The following is a 22,628-nucleotide window of genomic DNA, read 5'->3' on the forward strand; positions in this document are numbered from 1 at the left end:
ATAAGAGACAAAACGACAATATGCAAAACAAAACAGTAAACCAATCACAGACACTGATGCTGCTGTGCATGCCTTCAATACAATCATACAAAATGGAAACAAGAAATACACCCCCAGAGGCAACAGAAAATCACACAACCCAAACTTCACACCAGAAATCAAAGGCCTCATCAGACAACATGACACAGACACAATACCCTCACACCTATCCCTCAGAACATATCAGACCAACTACATAACATAAGTTGCTCATTTAAAGAAGGAAAAATACCAAAAGATTGGAGAAATGCTAACATTGTACCAATATATAAAGGAGGAAAAAAGGAAGAACTAACTAACTACAGGCCAGTCTCTCTAACAAGCACTATAGCCATAATTTGTGAGAAAATCATCAAGAACAGATGGGTAAAACACCTGGAAGACAATAATATAATAAACCCAAGACAATTTGGGTTCAAACAAGGAAGATCATGTACCACAAACTTAATATGTTTCAAGATTAATAGACATAGTGCAGGAAAGGAATGGATGGGCTCATTGTGCCTTCCTGGAAATACAAAAAGCTCTTACAAAGTAACACACAAAAAATTATTAAAAAAAACTGGAACATACAGGAGGGATACAAGGGAACCTACTAAAATGGATGGAGGACTTCTTGATTGGTAAAAAGATGAGAGTAGAGCTCAGAGAAAAATATTCAGGTTGGAAAGAGGTGATCAGTGGAGTACTGCAAGGATCTGTATTGGCTCCAATAATGTTTGCTATTTATGTGAATGACATGGATGATGATGTGAAATGTTACATGAGGTTCTTTGCAGATGATGCCAAATTGTTAACCTCTTCACTCCGGGGCACATTGCACATCTGGCAGCATTAGCTGCCCGACGTGCGATGTTGCGTCATAATAATCGCATAATAAAAAATAAAGTCAGTGCTCAATCGTTCGTTCTCTTCCACCCGTGTATTTTCATACCATAGAAAATATGATGAAGCCAGTTTAGAGAGAATGGATATTACGTAGGTATGACTACAATAAATATAATCAAGATGCCGACGTCAGCATCATCGAGTACCCACTTGCTCCTCATGCCGCCTACGTAGGCGTCACCGTATGGAAGTGGTTAAGGAAAGTATAAACTGAAAAGGATTGCGAATCACTGCAGGAAGACCTGAATAAGGTATGTATCTGGAGTCATAAATGGGAAGTGGATCTCAACATTAACAAGAGTAGCATAATGGAGTTTGGAAAAGGCAAAAACAGAATATCAGGACAATATTAAATTAGAACCAAGGAAGTAAAGAAGGAGAGATCCGAAAAAGATTTGGGTGTAATTATCTGAAACGACTTGTCCTATGATAAACAGATAAACAAAATTGTCAGAGAATCTTACCACTTGCTAAGATCAATAAATGTGGCATTTACATATTTCAACGAAGAAATGATGAAAAAAATATTGGTCACACTGATAAGGCCTAGACTAGAATATGCGGCGACACTGTGGTCACCCAGTACCAAAAAGAATATAAAGAAAAGAGAAAGAATCCAGAGAGCAGCCACAGAAATAGTACCTGCACTTGCAAACTTGTCATATGAGGAGAGATTGGCTAAACTGGAGTTATAGATTCTGGAGCAAAGAAGAGAGAGAGGTGACCTACTGACCATCTACAGAATCATGAAGGGCACAGAAATACTCGATAGAGAGGACTTGTTAAACTGGGACAAGAGAAACATAAGAGGACATGGAAAGAAAATAAAAAAACATAGCTAGAGGAGAGATCTGAAGAAAAACAGTTTTCCACATAGAGTGGTGGACACTTGGAACAAACTGGACAAAAAAATATTGTGCGCAAAAACCAAACTAGACACTGCGAGATACAAACGCGGGACACCACAAATGTAGCTCCTCTTCCCACAAAATACAACTAGGTAAATACAAGCACAACACTGAGATCAACAAAAAACTACATGAACAAAAACACAAAATTGGCAAACATTTGTCAACACCAGAAAAATGTACAAGACACACAATAGCATTACACTATTCAAAATTAACACAGCACACTCTCACACAGCAATAACCTCAACAACAATCAACTTACCCTCAAGCAGGCAACAAGCAAACACACTCATAAATTATTTTGCATGGACAAGTCATCTCACCTCTCACCCTGACAAATGACGAATCATTTAACGTAAGACTTCCCCACAGACCCAGACTACATAACCTTCAGACAGCTAAATAAAACATATAATCCCTAACCTCAAGCACTTCACCAGTGGGCCTGACAACATAAGTAACATCCACCTAAAATACCTTGGATCACATGGCATACACACACTCACCAACATTGCCAACTACAGCTATTCACACAACTCTATACCTGACATCTAGAGGCATAGGAAAATCATCACCATCCCTAAACCCAACAAAGACCCAAAAGTTCCAGTATCACATTGCCCAATCACACTTCTTTGCACCCCTTGCAAAGTCACAGAATGCTTCAAACTACAATTCGTTACACCACATATCCACCTTGCTGAATCACAACACAGTTTTAGATCATTACACTCCACAACCACTCTTCTGATCAACCTCACACAGAGACTTTTTGATGGCAGCAATTCAGATAAGCCCCCAGACAGAACACTTCTCATAACACTAGACATTAGTAAAGCTTTTGCTGCCATCCCCCATTGCAAACTCACACACAGAATATATAACACAGACATGCATAATACCAAAAGATGCCTAGCCAATTAACTGGCAGGTAGAAATGCATATGCATCATATGACCAATCAATGCACACCAGAAACTTTAAGAACAGAGTACCATAGGGCTCAGTTCTATCCCCCACACTCTTTAATCTATACATGCACAATTTACCCACACCCGATACCTCTAAAATATAAATCACTTCTTATGCAAATGACAATTACATGCACAAGCCACAATGCAGACAAAGCTGCGAAAATACTACAACTATACCTTGACACATTTGACACCCGGTTCACTACAGACTCAAAATAGCACCAACCAAATCTACAGCTGCACTTCTCACCAAATGGACAGTGGAACACAAATACATACCATACCTCTATATCAAGAACACTCATACCACACACACATACACCCAAGATTCTTGGCATAACATACAGTGCATCCATGTCATTCAAACAACACATCACAAACATAGGGACTAAATACACACCTAGACTTAATGTGTTTAAATCAATGGCAGGAACAACATTTGGACAAAACAAAGAAACTATTACTACATTATACATGGTTTATGCTCAGCGATGAATTATGTGAGCCCTGCATGGGACCCTAATTTCACTAAGACACCTCAATACCCCACAGACCATACAAATCAAAGCACTTAAGACAATTACAGGTTGTACAAATACAAAACCTACAGATCATTTACACCATGAAACAAAAGTCCTCAAAGTCAAAGATCACCTTGACATGAGAGGCACACAAAACACTTCCCAAAGCCTCCACAAATATAGTACACCCACTACACTACACAGCAGACCACCTACACACACCAAGAAACATCAAAACAACACTGAAACACCTATATCACACACAAACACTCTCTTCTCTTCCTCCACAACCACCAGACTCCACAAGCATATCCATTATCATATTACTCAGTGCTCCATCAACAAATTGAAAGACATTGCTGATTGCTAGACCCTATATCTATCCCTCTGAATCCTTTTTCCCCCAAAAGGACAGAGTCCACCTGGCCAGACTGCTATGCATCCACCATCCAGCCTTTCTAAGCTAACAGAAGAGGTTGGATGATTACATTGCAGACAACTGTCCAGGATGTAACACTTCACCCTATGCTATACAACATATATGGAAGGCTGCATTGTACACAATTATGCATGCCAACAACACAATATACACTCTAAAAGGATTTGTGAGAAGACCTCATTCCAGCTGTGGCATTCCTCAGGGAAATGGGACTGGTCTGCTGGACAGTCTACGAAACAATAACAATTACTCTCATAGTCTACTACACTTCTTAAATCTCTCTTTTAACATTCCTATTACTAGAACTTTTAATTTTTCCTTAGCATCCCATGGTGGGGGACCAGAATACTGTCACTGTGTTTCTCTGCATTTCATACAAGGGGACTACACGGAGCAGACTGATATAACTAAGGATTCCTTCTTTACAAATTTTTCTCCCATGAAGAGTCAAGACAAAATCATACTTTACCTTGGCCACCACATTTCAGGCCCCTTTCAGGTATAGATTTAATTCATAATCAAAATGCATGAATATTTACCTTCCAGTTGCCAAAGAGATCATTCTTAAATATATATAGTAGCCTCTTGTCTGTTGCCAGAAGAATTCGATTGTTTCCTTGCAGTTGGAGGTGAGCAACATAAACATCTGTCTCTGCATATCGTCCTTTCTCTAACTCCTGTCAATTAACAATTATTATTAGTTTCTTCAACCTACTATACTGCATATGCTTTAGTCAAAATCAAATAATTAATTTTACCCTGTAAAAAGAGTCTGTTACAGAAGAAGAGAGGAAAGAAAACAGAGAGGAAACATGAACAGTTTGAAATATAATTATGAAAGACAATAAAAGTAAGAGAAAGTGACATGGATGTGTCTTATTTTGGTCAACCAATCAATTCATTGCCACAGGTCTCTCTTGCAGGAAACCACATGGCTCCCAGGTAATCAGCAACAGCCATTAGATTGGCCCATAAGCCACTCAAAAGAATATTGCGTTGTTGTCTGGGTATAGCTAGGATGGGGATATATTATATGAGGTGTTCATTGTCTTCATATGTTTCAGGGGCTAGACCTATTCTCTGTTGGTACTGTCTCAAAGCTGGATGATGACCTGAATGCTGTCATGCAAACATCGTTCTTGCTTCTCTAGGGAGGGATTCTTCTGTGGAGTTAATGTCTGGAAGGTTTTGATGAGAAGGGTGTTTGATAGTCTTGCAGTACTTGTGTTGTGATCCATTTTTTTTTTTTTTTATGGACGTGTGGTGCAAGTGGATGGTTGTTGTAGATACTTGTATAACCTCCTGTTTTTATATATATATATATATATATATATATATATATATATATATATATATATATATATATATATATATATATAATGACAAGGGTGAATCTTGAATTGAACTGAGTGTCTATAATTTTTTGTAATTTTTTATGGGAAATATTTTGATTCTTGGGGCAATGTGTTCTATTATGATGGCTTTGGTGCATACTGTTATCATTCTTAATACTTTTGTAATGTTTGTAACATATCTATGATTTTCTATTTATTAGTAACTTCCACGTAGTGCTCCCTGGGTAACGCTAACGACAGCGGTAAACCACGACAGGCCTAGCTAGCCGGTGGCCTTACTATACAGCTCAAGTAACACAGATGATGCCTCGGACTGGATGGACCACACGGCAACGATCACGAAATGACACTGGACCTTCTTTAAAGAATACACGAATAGCAACCATCAATGCCACTACAATGAATGATAAGTTGGAAGAAGTCGTAGACATGATGACTGACAGAAACATTGAAATAATGGGAATATGTGAAACCAGACTTCTTGGAGAGGGAACAAAAGTAATTCACAACAACTACCAGCTAATTTTCAAAGGAATGGATAATGAAAGAAAATACGGGGTGGCTTTTATTCTAACACCAACTATTGCAGAAAAAGTAGAGAACATTTTTTATATTAATGAAAGAATTCTAGCAATAACAATAAAAGTAGATGCAGAAAGAATAACTTTTGTGCAGGTATATGCACCTCACCAGGGAAGGCCTCAAGAAGAAAAAGTAGAATACTATACAAAACTACAAAGTACCCTGGATTCATGTGGAAATATTATCAAAGTTGTCATGGGAGACATGAATGCACATGTAGGAAGACAGAGGAATAATATAGAATACGTCATCGGTGCACATGGTGTTGGAGAAAGAAATGATGAAGGAGAAAGACTGATAGATTTCTGCATAGGTAATAGCATGTCTGTGATGAATACCTTTTACCAGCATAGAGAAAGTCATAAATGGAGCTGGTATCGGTGGAATAGCGTAACTGGTGAATATACTGAAAAATCACTGATTGACTTTATGTTAACAACTAACAAGAAACTTTTCAAAGATGTCAAGAGCATACCATCGGTTTCCTTTGACTCGGATCATCGTTTAGTTCTTGCGAAACTAAACATTAGGAAGCCAAAGCCAATGAAAAAACTAGTCAGAGAAAGAATTAAATTAGAGAATCTAAAAGAACCAGAAAAGGCAAGATTATATAAGGAAAAGTTTTCAGAAGTATATCTGAGCAAGCCGGAAGAAACCAGAGACATTGAAGAAGAATGGATAGGCATGAAGGATAAAATTACAAAAATAGCAAAAGAGGTCCTGGAGGCCAAGAAAATTAGTGGTGGAAGAAAAAAGAAAACTATATGGTGGACGGATGAAGTCCGGGATGTTGTTAAAAAGAAGAGTCAGTCTTTTAGAAGATGGATGAGAAGACGGACCCCAGAAAATAGATTGGAATACGAAACAGCAAGAAACGAAGCAGAGACAGTAAAAGCAAGAGCCAAGAGAGATTCTTGGAAGAAATTGGGAAAAGAGCTTGAAGAGGATCTGCTGGGAACTAGGAAGCTCATATATAGTTTGGCGAAGAGTTATAAAAGGGGCGAAGAAACAGTAGTAAATACAATTAAGAATAAAGATGGAGTGTTACTAACAGATGAGAACGAAGTAGATGAAAGGTGGAGAGAATATTTCTCAGAATTATTGAATCCTCAGGAATTAGACGATGAGTGTGAAAACACCAGCCTGAGACTAAACTACTACCACGAAATATCTATCGAAGAAACTAGAGTTGCCATCAGTAAAATGAAAAATGGAAAAAGTCCTGGATGCGATGGCATACCTGTAGAGCTGCTAAAAGGAAATGAAAACACAGTCGCGTGGCTAACGAGAATTTTCAATATAGCTTGGTGTGAAGGTAGAGTACCAGAGGATTGGGGGAAAGCCATTATATGTAAAGTACCAAAGAAAGGCGACAAGTCAGAATGCAAAAATTGGAGAGGAATATCCTTATTATCACATGTGGAGAAGATATATGAAAGAATACTTGAAAGAAGGTTAAGAGCGACGGTAGAAGAAAAATTAGAGGAGGGACAGTATGGATTTAGACCTGAGAGAGGTACAACAGATGCAATTTTCTCCTTGAAAATGCTGATGGAGAAGAGATGGGAATGGGATCAACCAGTGTGTATAGCTTTTGTTGACTTAGAAAAAGCCTTTGACAGGCTACCAAGGAAGATGATTTGTGATACATTGGAAGACCCTATATATGGTGTAGATAGATTACTTGTTAGAGCAATCAAAAGTCTATATAGTAAATGTACCAGCGCTGTAAGAACACAAACTCGCGAGGATAACTGGTTTGATGTAAATTCTGGAGTAAGACAAGGTGGGGTTATATCCCCATTGCTTTTTGTACTTTTTATGGACAAATGTATGAAAAATTTGAGATCTGGAGAGAAAGTTATTACATTGGCATACGCAGATGATATTGCACTGGTTGCAAACAACCCCATTGAACTTCAAAATGCATTAACTGCTTGGAACAGTGCATTGAAAAGAGTGAAAATGAAAATAAACATAAATAAAACAGAAGTAATGATGGTCGCAAGGCAAAAAGAAGAGATAGAAATATGGTTGGAAGGTGAAAAACTGAAATTAGTTGAAGAATTAAAATACCTAGGAGTAAAGATAGATGAAAGGTGTCAAATGGAAAAAGAAATATTAAATAGAATACAGTGCCATACAAATAATTTAAGAACGCTATATCCATTGATGCGAGAAAAACTTATACCCAAGCAGGTGAAGATAACAATTTACAAAAATATTTTAAGACCAGTTCTAACATATGGGTCAGAAACATGGACATTGACAGAAAGGCTGAAAAGTAAGATACAAGCAGCAGAGATGAGAGTACTGCGAATAATAAAAGGTGTAACAAGGTGTGACAGAATAAGAAATGAAGAAATAAGAAGAGAGCTGGAAATAGAGCCAATATTAGAATATGTGGAGAAAAGCCAATCAAGATGGTTTGGCCACGTCATGAGGATGAATGAGCATCAGTACCCATTAAAATACTACCAGTGGCAGCCACAAGGAAAGCGTCCAACAGGAAGACCCAGGAAGAGATGGAGAGACGGTATCAGACAAGCCATAGAGTCAAGAGGAAGAACTATGGATGAGGTGGAGAGTGTGCAGCTGTATGCTGATAGGGACTTGTGGAGGGACTTCGTGAGGCATCATCGCTGACAGGGCATCGCCCTACCTGGTGTATGGTGAGGTGAGAAGTAACTAAGCTATGGGATCATAAATGAATGTGGTTCTTGGGATGAAGGAAGTGAAGTGCGATCTCCCCCCATGAGCAAAATAATGATAACACAAAAAGAAATAATGGAATGTTTAACAAACCTTGATGTTAGGAAATTGCATGGCCCGGATGGAATTGCAAATTGGATTCTAAAAGAATGTAAAGAAGAACTAATGGACAAAATATATAACATAATAAGTTGCTCACTTGAAGAAGGAAAAATACCAAAAGACTGGAAAAATGCTAACATTGTACCAATATATAAAAAGGAGGAAACAAGGAAGAACCAACTAACTATAGACCGGTCTCACTAACAAGCACTGTAGCCAAAATTTGTGAGAAAATTATTAAGAATAGATGGGTAAAACACCTGGAGGAAAATAATATTATAAACCCAAGACAATTTAGGTTTGGACAAGGAAGATCATGTACCACAAATCTAATCTGTTTTTACTCAAGACTAAGATATAATACAAGAAAGGGATGGATGGGCTGATTGTGCTTTCTTGGACTTACAAAAAGCTTTTGACAAGGTACCACACAAAAAATTATTTTAAAAAACTGGAAACTATAGGAGGGATATAAGACAACCAGCTAAACTGGATGGAAGACTTCCTGAATGGTAGAAAGATGAGACTACTACACAGAGAAAAATATTCAGGTTAGAAGGAGGTGATTAGTGGAGTTGTGCAAAGATTTGTATTGGCTCCAATAATGTTTGCTGTTTATGTGAATGACCTGGATGATGATGTGGAATGTTACATGAACTTCTTTGCAGATGACGCTAAATTGTTGAGGAATGTAAAAACCAAAACGGATTGCAAACCACTACAGGAAGACCTGAATAATGTTTGGAAATGGAGTCAAAAATGGGAAGTGGACTTCAACATTGAGAAGTGTAGCATAATGGAGTTCGGAAAAAGTGAAAACTAGAATATCAGGACAATGTAAAATTGGAACTAAGGAGATAAAGAAAGTGAGATCTGAAAAAGATCTACATACATACATATACCGAGGCTCCTTCCCCCTTACAAGGGAGGTAGAAAAAGGAAAAGGCATAAAACCATTCCCACCCATTCCATCCCTGAATACACTCCACACCCCTCCACCCTCCCTCTTATCTTAGCACCTCCCAGATGACGGGTCATCCCTGCACCTTGTCCACTGCCCTTGGTCAGAAGCAGTGTCGCAAGACACAGCACATCCACAGCAAGGCCACTTCATTAAATCGGCGACCCCCCCCCTCTCCGCCCCCCCCCCCCATGCATAAAAGGAGAAGACAGGGAGAAATCCCTTCGGGCTGCGTCAAATTTTGCTCACACATGCTACCTCACCCCCCATCCCCCTCCGCCCATTCCACCTCATGCATCACAACATCATCCATATACAACCATTCTTCATTCACCCCTGTCTTCTGTCCTCAACAGACATTTCCCTCTTCCCCAAAGCCCCCTTCACCCCATCCATCCATCTCATCCTTTGACGCCCCCTCATGTTCACTCCCTCCACATCTGCCTTACATACCTCTTTTACTAGTCTTTCTTCACTCATTCTTTCCATGTGTCCAAACCATCCTAATACTCTTTCATCAACCCTATCTCCCAACTCCTTTTCCACCCCTGTTCTCCTCCTCACCTCCTCATTTCTCACTCTATCTAGCCTAGTAACCCCCATCATACTTCTCAGACACCTCATCTCAAACACATTCAAACTCCTTCTCTCTTCCTCTCTTATGTTCCATGTTTCTGCCCCATATAGTGCTGTTGGCACAATCACTCCTTCATACAGTCTCCTCTTAGCATCCATTCCCAAATGTCTATTCCTCATTACACTCTTTAATCCACCAAGGCATTTACTCGCTTCTCTCAATCTACATTCTACCTCCACCTTCACTCCACCTTTTCCTGTCACATTTGCACCCAAATATCTAAAACTATCCACTTCCTCCAGTCGCTCTCCCTTAATGTTCACTTCCAGTCTACTGCCACTTTCACCCCTTGTACATCTCATCACCTTACTTTTACCCACATTTATCTTTAGCTTTCTTCTATCACATACTCTCCCAAACTCTGTCACCAACTTCCTCAATCCCTCCTCCGATCCTGCCACAAGCGCAGTGTCGTCCGCAAACAATAGCTGGCTCACCTCCCAATTTTCTCCATTTTCTTTAACCATCTCCAATCCCTGACCCACTACCCTTACATTTACCTCTCGCACCACTCCATCCATGTATAAGTTGAAAAACCAGGGTGACATAACGCATCATTGGTGAAGTCCCACCTTTACCTCGAACCACTCACTCTCTCCATTTCTAATCCTGACACAAGCTCTACTACTCTCATAAAAACTCTTGACAGCTCCTAGAAGCTTTCCTCCTATCCCATATATCTGCATAACCTCCCACAGTGCCTTTCTGTCAACCCTATCGTAAGCCTTTTCCAGATCCATAAAAGCCCAAAAAACATCCTTCCCCTTTCCTATAGCTTTCTCACATATTTGTCTTCCCACAAAGATCTGATCTACACAACCTCTACCCGCATGTGGGGCAAATGATGGGCCTTGGTTGGTCTCTATGTTACCTACTAATGGGAGATGAGGAAGACCAGGTACCAGTGTACTGCCCTCCTTATATGAAAAATATGGAAAATAAGTGGGAAAAATAACTGGTAGTTTGGGAGAGAAAAATACAAAAGTAGAGTGACTGGCACATCCCAGAGACCAGGTGGGAGATTTTGGACTGGATTCTCAACCATCAATTGATCACTTGGAGCCTTGGTGGTGACACCAAGTCCAGCAGGCCCTTCATCATTTCATCCATATAATGAAAAGCCACTTTAATGTTCTCCATAAGTCCAAACATCTCTCACAATCTTACTGATATTTTTGTCAAGTGATAGCTTATTCTTTATCAACACTCCCAAATCTTTCTCCTTTTTTACTTTTATAATTTATTTACTTCCCTAGGAAGAGCTCAAATATGGTCTTTCTGAGCTATTGCCCATTTTCTATACTTTGCAATTTTTGGTATTGAAATTAATTCTCCATTCTTGGTTCCATGCAAATATATCTAGATCTTTTTGCAACAACTAACAGTTCTCCTCATGTTTCACTATTCTCATTATTTTTGCATCATCTGCAAACATGACATAGCCTGTACTGGCACTGAACTTTGTGGAACTTCACCTTTTACTGCTCTCCATCCTGACATGTTATCCTTCACTACTTCCTAATGTATTATTGTCAGCACTTATAAGTGGTACACTGGTTGGACAGCATCTCGTAATGAGAGTATATGGCAGTTGTGGGTTTGTCTACATGAGAGTATTTACCTAATTGTAGTATGCAGGATAGAAACATTGCTCATTGGGTACTATATCCTATTCACTAATTTTCTAACATATTTTAGTTAGACTCAAATTAATGTACAGTTACAATTAAATCTATATCTTTGATTTCCAATTATCATATTTAGATTTGAACTTATATATTGTTTGAGCTTGGGCTATATCACCTTATATGCTATTACAAAGGATTACAAAGGCAGAGCATGCCAACAGGAGACCTTTTGGTCCATATCTAGGTCGGATGAAAAAAAAAAAAATAAATTAATAAAAATTATAATGATGTAAATAACAAATAAAATACATAAATAAATGCATAGGTATAGTTAAATAATAAACAAACAGGTAAATAATAAATAATAATAAATTAACATATAACTAATAATAAATGAAAATCAAACAGACAAATGATGACAAAACAAATAATACAAAATAAATTATAATCATTACAGCATCTTTCTTAGGAGTTTATCTAAATGATTCTTAAAGCTTTGAACTGAACTACATTGCACTACCTGTGCAGGAAGTTTATTCCATTCATTAACTACATGGTTGGCAAAGTTGTTTCTACCTATTTCCAAATTGAATCTATTTCCGGACAGTTTGAGACCACTGTTTCTTGTCTGATTCTCATTCAATGTGAAAATTTTGTCACTTTTGACATTGTCAATTCCCTTTAGAATTTTAACCCCTTCCATACGGTAACGCCTACGTAGGCGTCATGAGGAGCAAGTGGGTAAGCAAGGCTGCCATATCGGCATCTTGATTATATTTATTGTAATTGTACCTGCATGACCCCCATACTTTGTAAACTGGCTTCATCATATTTTCTATGGTTATCAAAATTCATGGGTGAAAGAGAACGAGCATTACAGGGGTTACTTTATTATTCATAATGCGAGTATTATGATGCAACATCGCACATCTGGCAGCTAATTCTGCCTGCGAGATTTTGGCCCGGCGTGAAGAGGTAAAAGACCTGTATGAAGTCACCTCTGAGTCTACGCATTTTAGGGAAAACAGATTCATATGTTTTAGTCAATTTTCGTATGATTTATTTTTGATATTTGGAATCATTTTTGTGGCTCGCCATTGTACTTTTTCCAGTATGAGATTCGGTGACCATATGGAAACAGCATATTCCAAATGTGGACAAATTAACGATTTATATAGCTTGTTGATGCGTGATGGACTTTTAAAATCAAAAGATCGCACAGTCCTAGAATCTTATTTGCTTTCTCAGAGGCTGAAACACACTGCTTGGTTGATTTGAGATCGTTACTGATAATTATGCCGAGATCTTTTTTACTATCCACTTTTGTTAACGAATTTCCAAATAACTTGTAATCGTACTTACTGTTATTTTTACCTATGTGCATTACCTTGCATAAACTTGTGTTAAATTTCATTAGCCATTTTTCAGGCCATTGCTGTAATTTATCTAAATCTTCTTGAATATCTACTTGATTTAACCCCTTCCATACGGTGCCGCACACGTAGGCGTCATGGACTTAGATCTCGGTGGCAGCAGCCAATGCCAGCCGTACGACATGTCGTAATAATACTCGCATCATAAAATATAGTCACCGCTTATATCGATCGTTCTCTCTTCACCCGTGAATTTTGATAACCATAGAAAATGCGATTACAAAAGAATTAGAAAGAATGTCATTATGGAGGGGCAACTATAATAAATATAATCAAGACGCCGATATGGCAGCCTCGCGAATACACTCGCTCCCCATGACGCCTACGTGTGCGGCACCGTATGGAAGGGGTTAAGTGATCATTTGCCATTCCGCACAGTTTTGTATCATCAGCAAATTTGGAAACAATAGATTTTAGTCCATGGTCTATACCATTTATATATACTATGAATAGAAGTGACCCAAGAATGGAACCCTGAGGAACACCACTAGTAACATTTTTCCATCTAGAAGTTTTTCCATTTAAAACAAATCTCGGTTTTCAATCATTCAACCAATTACTAGTCCAACTTAATAGGCTACCACTTATTCCGTGCGAAGCTAATTTAGTAGTCTTTCGTGTGGCACAGTATCGAAAGCTTTTGCAAAGTCTAGATATATTAAATCTATATTGTTTCTTTTGTCATAATTCGTGATAACTGTGTTGTAGGATTCGAGTAAGTTAGTCATGCAAGAACATTTCCGTCTGAAACCATGCTGGCTATCATTTATCAAATGGTTACTTTCTAAATGATGTTCGATAGCATCTCTGATGATAGTTTCCATAATTTTTCCTACAATTGAAGTCAAAATTATAGGCCTATAGTTATTTGGATTCTTTTTGTCACCTTTTTTGAATATGGGAGTAAAGTTAGCTAGCTTCCACTCTTGGGACATCTCTGGATATGATGGATTTCTTGAAAATAATTTCTAATGGAACAACAACCTCATTTTTCATTTCCTTTAAGATTCTTGGATGCCAACCGTCAGGCCCTGGTGTTTTATTAACTTTGAGTTTATCTATACACCTTTTCATTTTTTGTTATATTTACAATAGTAAGTTTACCCTAGACTTTTCACAGGTTTCAGTTTGGAGTTCACTTTGAGGTGTTTTGTTTACAAATACTGAGCTAAAATAATTGTTTAAAATATTACACATTCCTTCATTTGAATATTCAAGCTGACCATCAGCAGATAATAGTGGACCAATGTGATTCCTAACAACCTTTTTACCTCTAATGTAACTATAGAATTCTTTGGGATTCTCTTTGGATTTATCAGCGATGTTCATTTTGTATTGTCGTTTTCTTTTTTTTATTGTCTTTTTTAAAACTGTATTGATACATAACTTTCATAGTCATTAGATGCACCCGAGCAGTTATACTTCTTATAAGCCTGTCTCTTTTTAGCAATACTTTTTTCAGTTTCTTTGTCGAGCCACTTTGGGCGAGCCTGATTTGGGGGACGTCTGTCCTTAAAAGGAATGTAAGTATGAATCATCTTAGTGAGCATATTTTGAAATATTTCCCACATCTGATCTACAGGTCTTTTGCTTAATTTTGCCTCCCAATCTGTAAGCTGAAGCTCCTGATGTAGTCCTATGAACTGAGCTTTACTGAAATCGGGTATTTTAGAAACACAAGTATCTATTCTAAAATTTTTTAGGAGTTTGAATCTAACTAAGTTGTGATCGCTATTTGCAACAGTTTCACCGACTTCTACATCAGTTACCATGCTTTTGCGGCTAGTGATCAATAGATCAAGTAAGTTTCCATATCTTGTGGGCTCTTTTACATGCTGAATTAAGTAATTGTCACCAAGAAAATCAATCAAGCGACTACATATTTGGCCATGTTCAAGGGTCATCCAATCAATGTCAGTAAAATTGAAATCACCCATTATCAATAAATCCCGGTTGCAGAAACTAGACAGTTCTTGAAATAACAGTTTGTCGTCAGCTAATGATAATGTCTTTGGCCTATATATTACACCTTCATTCATTTTTTGTCCATTTGTTTGGGTTAACTCAACCCACAAACTATCAAATGCATCATGTTTCTTTTTCTCTAAAACACAAGCATGAACATTGTTTTTAACATACAATGGAACACCTCCACCTTTCTTGTGGTTTCTATCCTGATGAAAGTGTTTAAATCCCGTAATATTAAATTCAGCTTCGAACTCTGTACCATTTAACCATGTCTTGGTTATTCCTATCATATAGAGATTTTCGCTTTTGACATACGCCTGTATTTCTTGAAATTTGTTCCTAATACTACGAGCATTAAAGCACATGGTTTTAAGAAACTAGTGATTATTTCTTTTTGACACATTTTGAGTTTCAATATCATGTCTTACATTATCATTTTGTTTTTTATTTATACCTTGCTCTATATTATTATTTATACATCTATATGGAAAACTATATTTCTTCACATCCTTTAGACATGTGGTATTTCTTAATTTACTTCCATGATCTCTTAAAGCCCTCCCATCTTTAATCAGGATATCTCCTCTACCAATGCAATCTATCCCCTTTTGTCATCTGAACACTGTAATAATGTCACCTCTTTCTCTTCAATCTTTCAAAGTTGGTAGACCCAGTACTTTTGGCCTTTCCTCATATGGTTTATCTATCAGGATGGGGACCAGTTTGGTTGCTGCCCTTTGTATTCTCTCAATTTTGCCTATATCATTCACTCTGTGTGGAGACCATACTGCTGATGCATATTCCAGTCTTGGACATATCAGGGTTTCAATGAGTTTTTTAATAATCTCTTCATCCACATATTGGAATGCCACTTTAATCTTCTGTAGTAGTCCAAATGTCTCCCACAATCCTGCTGATATGTCTGTCAGGTGACAGACTGCCTTTTATCAACACTCCCAAGTCTTTCCCCTCTTTTGTTTTTGTAATGTGTTCATTTCCCAAGGAATAGTTTAAGGATGGCCTTTTGTCACTATTGCTCATTTCCAATACTTTGCATTTTTTGGTATTAAACTTTATTTCTCATTCTTGGCCCCATGCAAAAATAGTATCTAGATTTTTTTTGCAATATTCTACCATCCTCATTTTTCACTCTTCTCATGATTTTTGCATAATCTGTAAACATGTTGGCATAGCTCATTGTTCCTTCCATCATGTCATTAACAGAAAAAAAAAATACATTATTGGTGCAAACACTGACCCTTGTGGAACTCCACTCATTACTGCTCTCCAGTCTGACATCTTGTCCTTTACTACTGTCCTAATGTATCTTTCCTTCAAAAAGTCTTTCATACATTTTAGTAGTTTGCTTCTCAGTCCTCCAATATGCTCCAATTTCCACATAAACCAACTATGAGGTATTTTATCAAATGTTTTTCTCTAGGTCCAGGTACACACAATCCACCCACTCCTCTCTTTCTTACAGCATATCACTCTAAAGTAAAAACATAAAAGGTTCTTAACCCTAAGTAGATGGACTAAACATTTGGAGAACAATATACTAAATCAAAAACAATTTGGTTTTAGACAGGGAAGATCATATGCCATAAAGTTTATCTGTTTCTATTGAAGTTAATAGATATAATGCAAGAGAGGGACAGATGGGCAAACTGTGCTTTCTTGGACTTATAAAAGGTGTTTGATAAAGTACCACACAAAAAAAATATTAAAAACTAAAAACAACAGGAGGTATATACAGAAAACTTAAAATGGATGGAAGATTTCTTGCATGGGAGAAAAATAAGTGGAGTCCCACAAGAAAGAAATAATAAGTGGAGTCCCACAGGGTTCAGTACTTGCTCCAATAATGTTTGCCATATACAGTATGTAAATGACATGGATGGTGTAGAATGTTACATGAACTTCTTTGCAGATGATGTAAAACTACTAAAGAAAGTAAGTACAGAAAAAAGATTGTGAATCCCTACAGAGTGACCTGGACAAGGTCTGGGAATGGAGTCAGAAGTGGGAAATGTACTTCAACATTAAGAAATGTAGTATAATGGAATTTGGAAAAAGTAAAAAAAAAAAAAGAATATCAGGACAATATAAAATCAATACAAAGGAAGTAAAGAAAGTTGGTTCTGAAAAGTACCTAGGAGTAATCACCAAAGACACATTGGACAAAACAATAGTGTGTGCAAACACCATATAAGAATTTAAGAACAAACTAGATGTTGCAAGATACAAAGATGGGTCACCACGAGCATAGCTCACCTTCCCATGTAATACAACTAGGTAAAAACACATGACCTTCCAGATCGAAAACCAAAGTGACTGTCAGAATGTTTATCTTTTCAAGATATTTGGTCCATCAATTTTTCATATAATTTCAATATTGTGCTAGTTAGTGATACTGGCCTATAATTTAGTGGTGTTTTTTGTTTCCATCTTTGTGAATTGGCACCACATTTGCCCTTTTCCAATCAAGTGGCACAATGCCTTCTTTCAATGAGCATTTGATAAGACTGTGGATCTTGTCTGTTAGTTGTTCCCTACATTTTTTAAGTACCCAGTTTGAGATCCTGAAGCTTTTGTCACATCCAATGATCCAAAGAGATTGAGCACTTCTCTCACGTCTAAATATATATCTGCTAAACCTGGTTTTTTACATACATATACCAAGGATTTTTCTTCCTTACAAGGGAGGTAGCCAAAAAGAAAAAGGCATAAAATCATTCCCACCCATTCCATCCCTGAATACACTCCACACCCCTCCACCCTCCCTCTTATCTTAGCACCTCCTGGATGACGGGTCATCCCTGCACCTTGTCCACTGCCCTGGGTCAGAAGCAGTGTTGCAAGACACAGCACATCCACAGCAAGGCCACTTCATTAAATCGGTGACCCCCCTCTCTGTCCCCTCATGCAGAAAAGAAGACGGGGAGAAATCCCTTCGGGCTGCGTCAAATTTTGCTCACACATACTACCTCACCCCCCATCCCCCCACCCATTCCACCTCATGCATCACAGCATCATCCATATACAACCATTCTCCATTCACCCGTCTTCTGTCCTCTCCCGTCCTTCCTCAACAGACATTCCCCTCTTCCCCAAAGCCCCCTTCACCCCATCCATCCACCTCATCCTAGGACGTCTCCTCATGTTCACTCCCACTGGTTTTTTGCTCCCCTCATTTTTCTCCAAAAAGTTGAGCTCTTTTGTAAAGACCAATTTGAAACCTCCATTCATTATTTCTGCCTAATCTGAGGCCTCTTCAGAGACCTCATCATCTACCATCAACTTGGTGATTTCTTCCATGTGTCTCAATTTTGTATTTATGAACCTGTAAAACAATTTTGGCTCATCTTTGCACTTTTCTACTACACCTTTTTCAAAATTGCTTTCTTCCTTCCTGAGAATTCTGGAATAGTCTTTCCTACCTTGTTTCTAAGCTTCTTTTGTTTTCTTGCTTTTTTGTCTGTTTTCCCCAAGCCACATCCCTGACGTTTTTTAGCAATCTCACACATTTCGTTAAACCAATCCTGTTTTTGCTTCTTCCTTTCTCTAGTCTTTGGCACAAATTTGTTCACTCCTAGGTTGCAAATGTCAAGAAAGACTTCCTATATCCTCTTTATTTCTGTGGTATTCATGAATTCCTCTCAGTTTGTTTCTTCAAAGAATTTTCTCAACCCTAAGTAATCTGCTTTCCTAAAACTGAGTCTCCCATACCTGTGTGATTCATTCCTTGGCTCTATTTCCTCAACCTCCAGCTGCAATTCAGTTGTAACATGGTAATTTTTTTATGAAACAGTGTGAATAGGTCTGAGCAAACACCATTATAATAACCATTTACAATTTTTGGAATTATTATTATATCTATGAAGTTGATTTGTGTGTATATATATGGTATTGATATAACAAATAAATCATCACTGACCAATATCAACAAGTAGTGTGGATACATGAATGGACATGGGCACTTGCTCAAGACTACTGTACTGTAGGCAGTCCTTTACATGTGAAACTGCATTTTGCTATGGAAGGAACACAGGACTAGGACACTTTAAACAGCAGTTATGAGGAAACTCACATCATCTCACCTGTCTCCAACATACATTCAATCAGACCTTAGTATTAATAAATGCAACTCAGCCGCACCAATTCTTTAGGAAATACTATTTTCTTTTTTTGTACAATGCTACCAAGATAAATCACACTTGCATACTGTAACTATTAATTATGGTGGAGTTTTACCATGCAAGTACAACATTCATATAACCTACCCTTAGCAGCTTCAGTCCTTGTGCAGCATGAGAGTCATAAGGCCTTACAATGCCATCTTGTTGAATCAGACGTGGGTGACGAAGGTGAGTTACTTCCTCACTGCTCTCAGTTGCTCTGTGGTAGATAAGATTAGAATAAAATTCAGTGAAATTATGTCTAGAAAAAAAAGTGCAAATCAAAACAGAAAATATAAGATATAGTTTCAAGGAGAACTAAAAGCTAGAAACATAATTCATATTTCTAGGATCATTTTAAAACATTACCTGGTGCAGACCTCATAAATCAACAATAATTTTCTATCATGCAAAACAGGAGTGAAAAGGTTGTTTATCCAAAACATGAAAGGCATGGGACACAAAATTATTTCTCAATTGTGTTAATATACAAAAAAGAAATGTTAATGGATGGGGTGACAGAGTTTGCAATAAGGTATTGCAGTCAAGGCTTCAGGAACCACTAATGCAACATTTTTTTTAGACTGGAAGTTTATGACTCCTCAAAAGGAATGCCAATTACTTTTATCTTTTACTATCCCTCCTTTCTGGCACCCTCTTTATATATCTCCTATATGGACTTATGATGGATATCTGCCAGTGTTAGTCCTGCAAGATGAAAATCACAGAAAGTCTTCTCCCTTATACCCATCTTTAAAATACATGAATGCACTCATGTCCTTCTGGAAGTTCAGCCCTAAGAGGCTGACAACTGGTCTCCAGAGTGGGCGATAGCTCTCTCCATTTCCTTCAGCTGTATTTCCCCCACCTTTACACATCAGGACAATTGACAACAGACAATTCTTCTCCTCCTGCTACTTTTAGCTGGTTACTGAGAAACAATCCCACAGTAATACAATACCCACAACAGTCAACAGTTTCTATTTTTGGAGATATATGGGAGTGCATATTCTAAATGTGCATGTATTTATCTAACTGAAGTATTACAGGAAAGGAACAATGCTTGTGTGCCCCTGTCTCTTTGATTACAATTATATCATACCAAGCTTCAAATTCATATATGGCTCCAACTTGGGCTCCATCTCCAAATTCCCTAATTATCATACCTAGATTCAAATCCACATATTGTTATAGCTTAGGTCATATTGCCACCTAAGCTATTCCAGGTAGTTATGCATCTGGGATATCGACTGAATGTTATTTTGTAGCATCAATTACACATTAGTATGCAGCACATGCTTTAAGAATTGTTTTGGGGCATCCCTTTGGACTAGAGCTACACACAATTTTGTCTAGATTATAATAAAATCGTCACTCCTAAAGGAATGATGCTACTTTTGTACTGTTCCTTCTTAAAACTGTCCTGTACCACTTCTTAAGTATATTTTTCTTTTTGCCTCTGTCCCCTGTGGTAGGGGGAGGAAAGAATTCTACTACTGTATTTCACATGCTTGTCGTAAAGGACAACAAAGGGGAAGAGGGATGGAACTAGGAAGGTCTGGGAGATTTCAAACCAGAACTATAAAAATTGGGTCATTAAATGTGTGTGATACAAGTGAGAGTAAAAGAAAAGAAACAGGCAGTATGTTTGTGAAAAGGAAGATGGATATGTTATCACTATGTGAAATGAAGTTGAAAAGGAGGGGTGACTTTGTGTTTGGGAGTATGGTGGGACGTCAGGAGTGATGAGGGGGTGAGGAAGGTAGGGGTGGTTCTGTTGGTAAGTGATGAGATAGGAAAGCACATGGTGGAATGGAAGGAAATACTATATCTTCATGGTTAATGTAGATGAAGGTAAAACTGGGATGGATTTTTGTAAATGCATAGTGTCTGGCAGTGAGAAGACTGTAGAAGAAAAGGAGGCTATTTGGATAGATTTAAATGAGTGCTCAAAAAGTTCTGAGAGGAATATCAATGTAGTGATATTGGAAGATCTCAATGTAGAGGTTGAACTAACAGATGGATTGATCAGGAAGTCTGGAGTGCCCAGTAAAAATCATAGTGGAGCATGTAGAGATGTGTTTAGAAAGAGGTGATGATAGCTAACACAGTGTTTAAGAGGAAAGTCAAGCTTAAGTACACATGGGAAAGGGTAGTGGGTGGAAAGGTGGTTGATAAAGTATTAATGGACTAATGGACTATACAGTGATATCCAGAGGAAGGATAGGATAAGTTCTAGATGCCCATGTTCTAAAAGGAGAGAGTGGGGGGGGAGATTTCAGAACATTTTCTGGTGATAAGTTGAGAGTGGAGGATAGGTGGAGAGCAAGGAAAAGAGTGGATGGTAGAGAAATGTTTAAAGTAAACAATCTAGATGAGAAACAACTTTGCCAACCATGTAGTTAATGAATAGAATAAACTTCCTGCACAGGTAGTGCAATGTAGTTCAGTTCGAAGCTTTAAGAATCATTTAGATAAACACCTAAGCAAGATGCTGTAATGATTATAATTTATTTTATATTATTTGTTTTTGTTTCGTTATCATTTGTCTGTCTGATTTTCATTTATTATTAGTTATATGTCAATTTAATATTATTTACTATTTACCTGTTTGTTTATTATTTCACTATACCTATGCATTTATTTATGTATTTTATTTGTTATTTACATTATTATAGTTTTTATCTATTGTTTTATTATGATTTTTTTTTTGCATCCGACCTAGATATGGACCAAAAGGTCTCCTGTCGGCATGGTCTGCCTTTGTAATCCCTTTGTAAAGAAAAGGAATAGGAGTACCAGAAGCTGAGAGAAATGTGAGAAGTGAAGGAGAGAGAAGAGGGAGTGGAAGAAGAATGGGTGCATTTCAAGGAGGAAGTGACAAGATGTGCAAAGATGGTATGTGGAACAAGGAGGATGGGAGGGAATAGTAGGAAGGGTAGTAAGTGATGGATTGATAAAGTAAAGATGATAGTAGAATAGAACAAATGAGCATTTAGGGGTTGGATGCCAAGCAGAACTCAGGAAGCATATGAGAGGTAAAAGGAAAAAAGAAGAGAAGCAAAACATAAGATAATGAAAGAAAAGAGGATAGCAGATATAAAATGGGGTAGGAGTATGACAGAAATTTTTGAAAAGAATAAAAAGATGGTTTGAAAGCAATTTAAGAGAGGAAGGGGGTGAGTCAGCCAGAGGAAAATGTAAAAGGTGCAGATAGAAAGATGTTAATGTAAGTGAAGATGGTAATGGGAAGATGTGTAAAGTATTTCGAGAGCTGTTGAATGTGGAGAATAGGAAGGAA

At 37.7% G+C, this 22,628-nt stretch overlaps 1 protein-coding gene across 11 annotated transcripts in view; it reads right to left on the reverse strand.

Annotated features, from left to right (window-relative positions):
- The window catches only part of Vps13 (vacuolar protein sorting 13C), a 1,483,510-nt gene that overhangs the window by 47,323 nt on the left and 1,413,559 nt on the right, over positions 1-22,628 (reverse strand). For all 11 annotated transcript variants that reach the window (XM_076210284.1, XM_076210280.1, XM_076210283.1 and 8 more), the window contains 2 exons: positions 19,433-19,547; positions 4,311-4,448 (listed from right to left, as the gene is read on the reverse strand). In XM_076210284.1, coding sequence (XP_076066399.1) covers positions 4,311-4,448; positions 19,433-19,547 — 253 coding nt within the window. The remainder of the gene's footprint in view (positions 1-4,310; positions 4,449-19,432; positions 19,548-22,628) is intronic.

This window comes from Oratosquilla oratoria, chromosome 27 (assembly GCF_046742065.1).
Source record: "Oratosquilla oratoria isolate Oo_2021 chromosome 27, ASM4674206v1, whole genome shotgun sequence".
NCBI lineage: Eukaryota > Metazoa > Arthropoda > Malacostraca > Stomatopoda > Squillidae > Oratosquilla > Oratosquilla oratoria.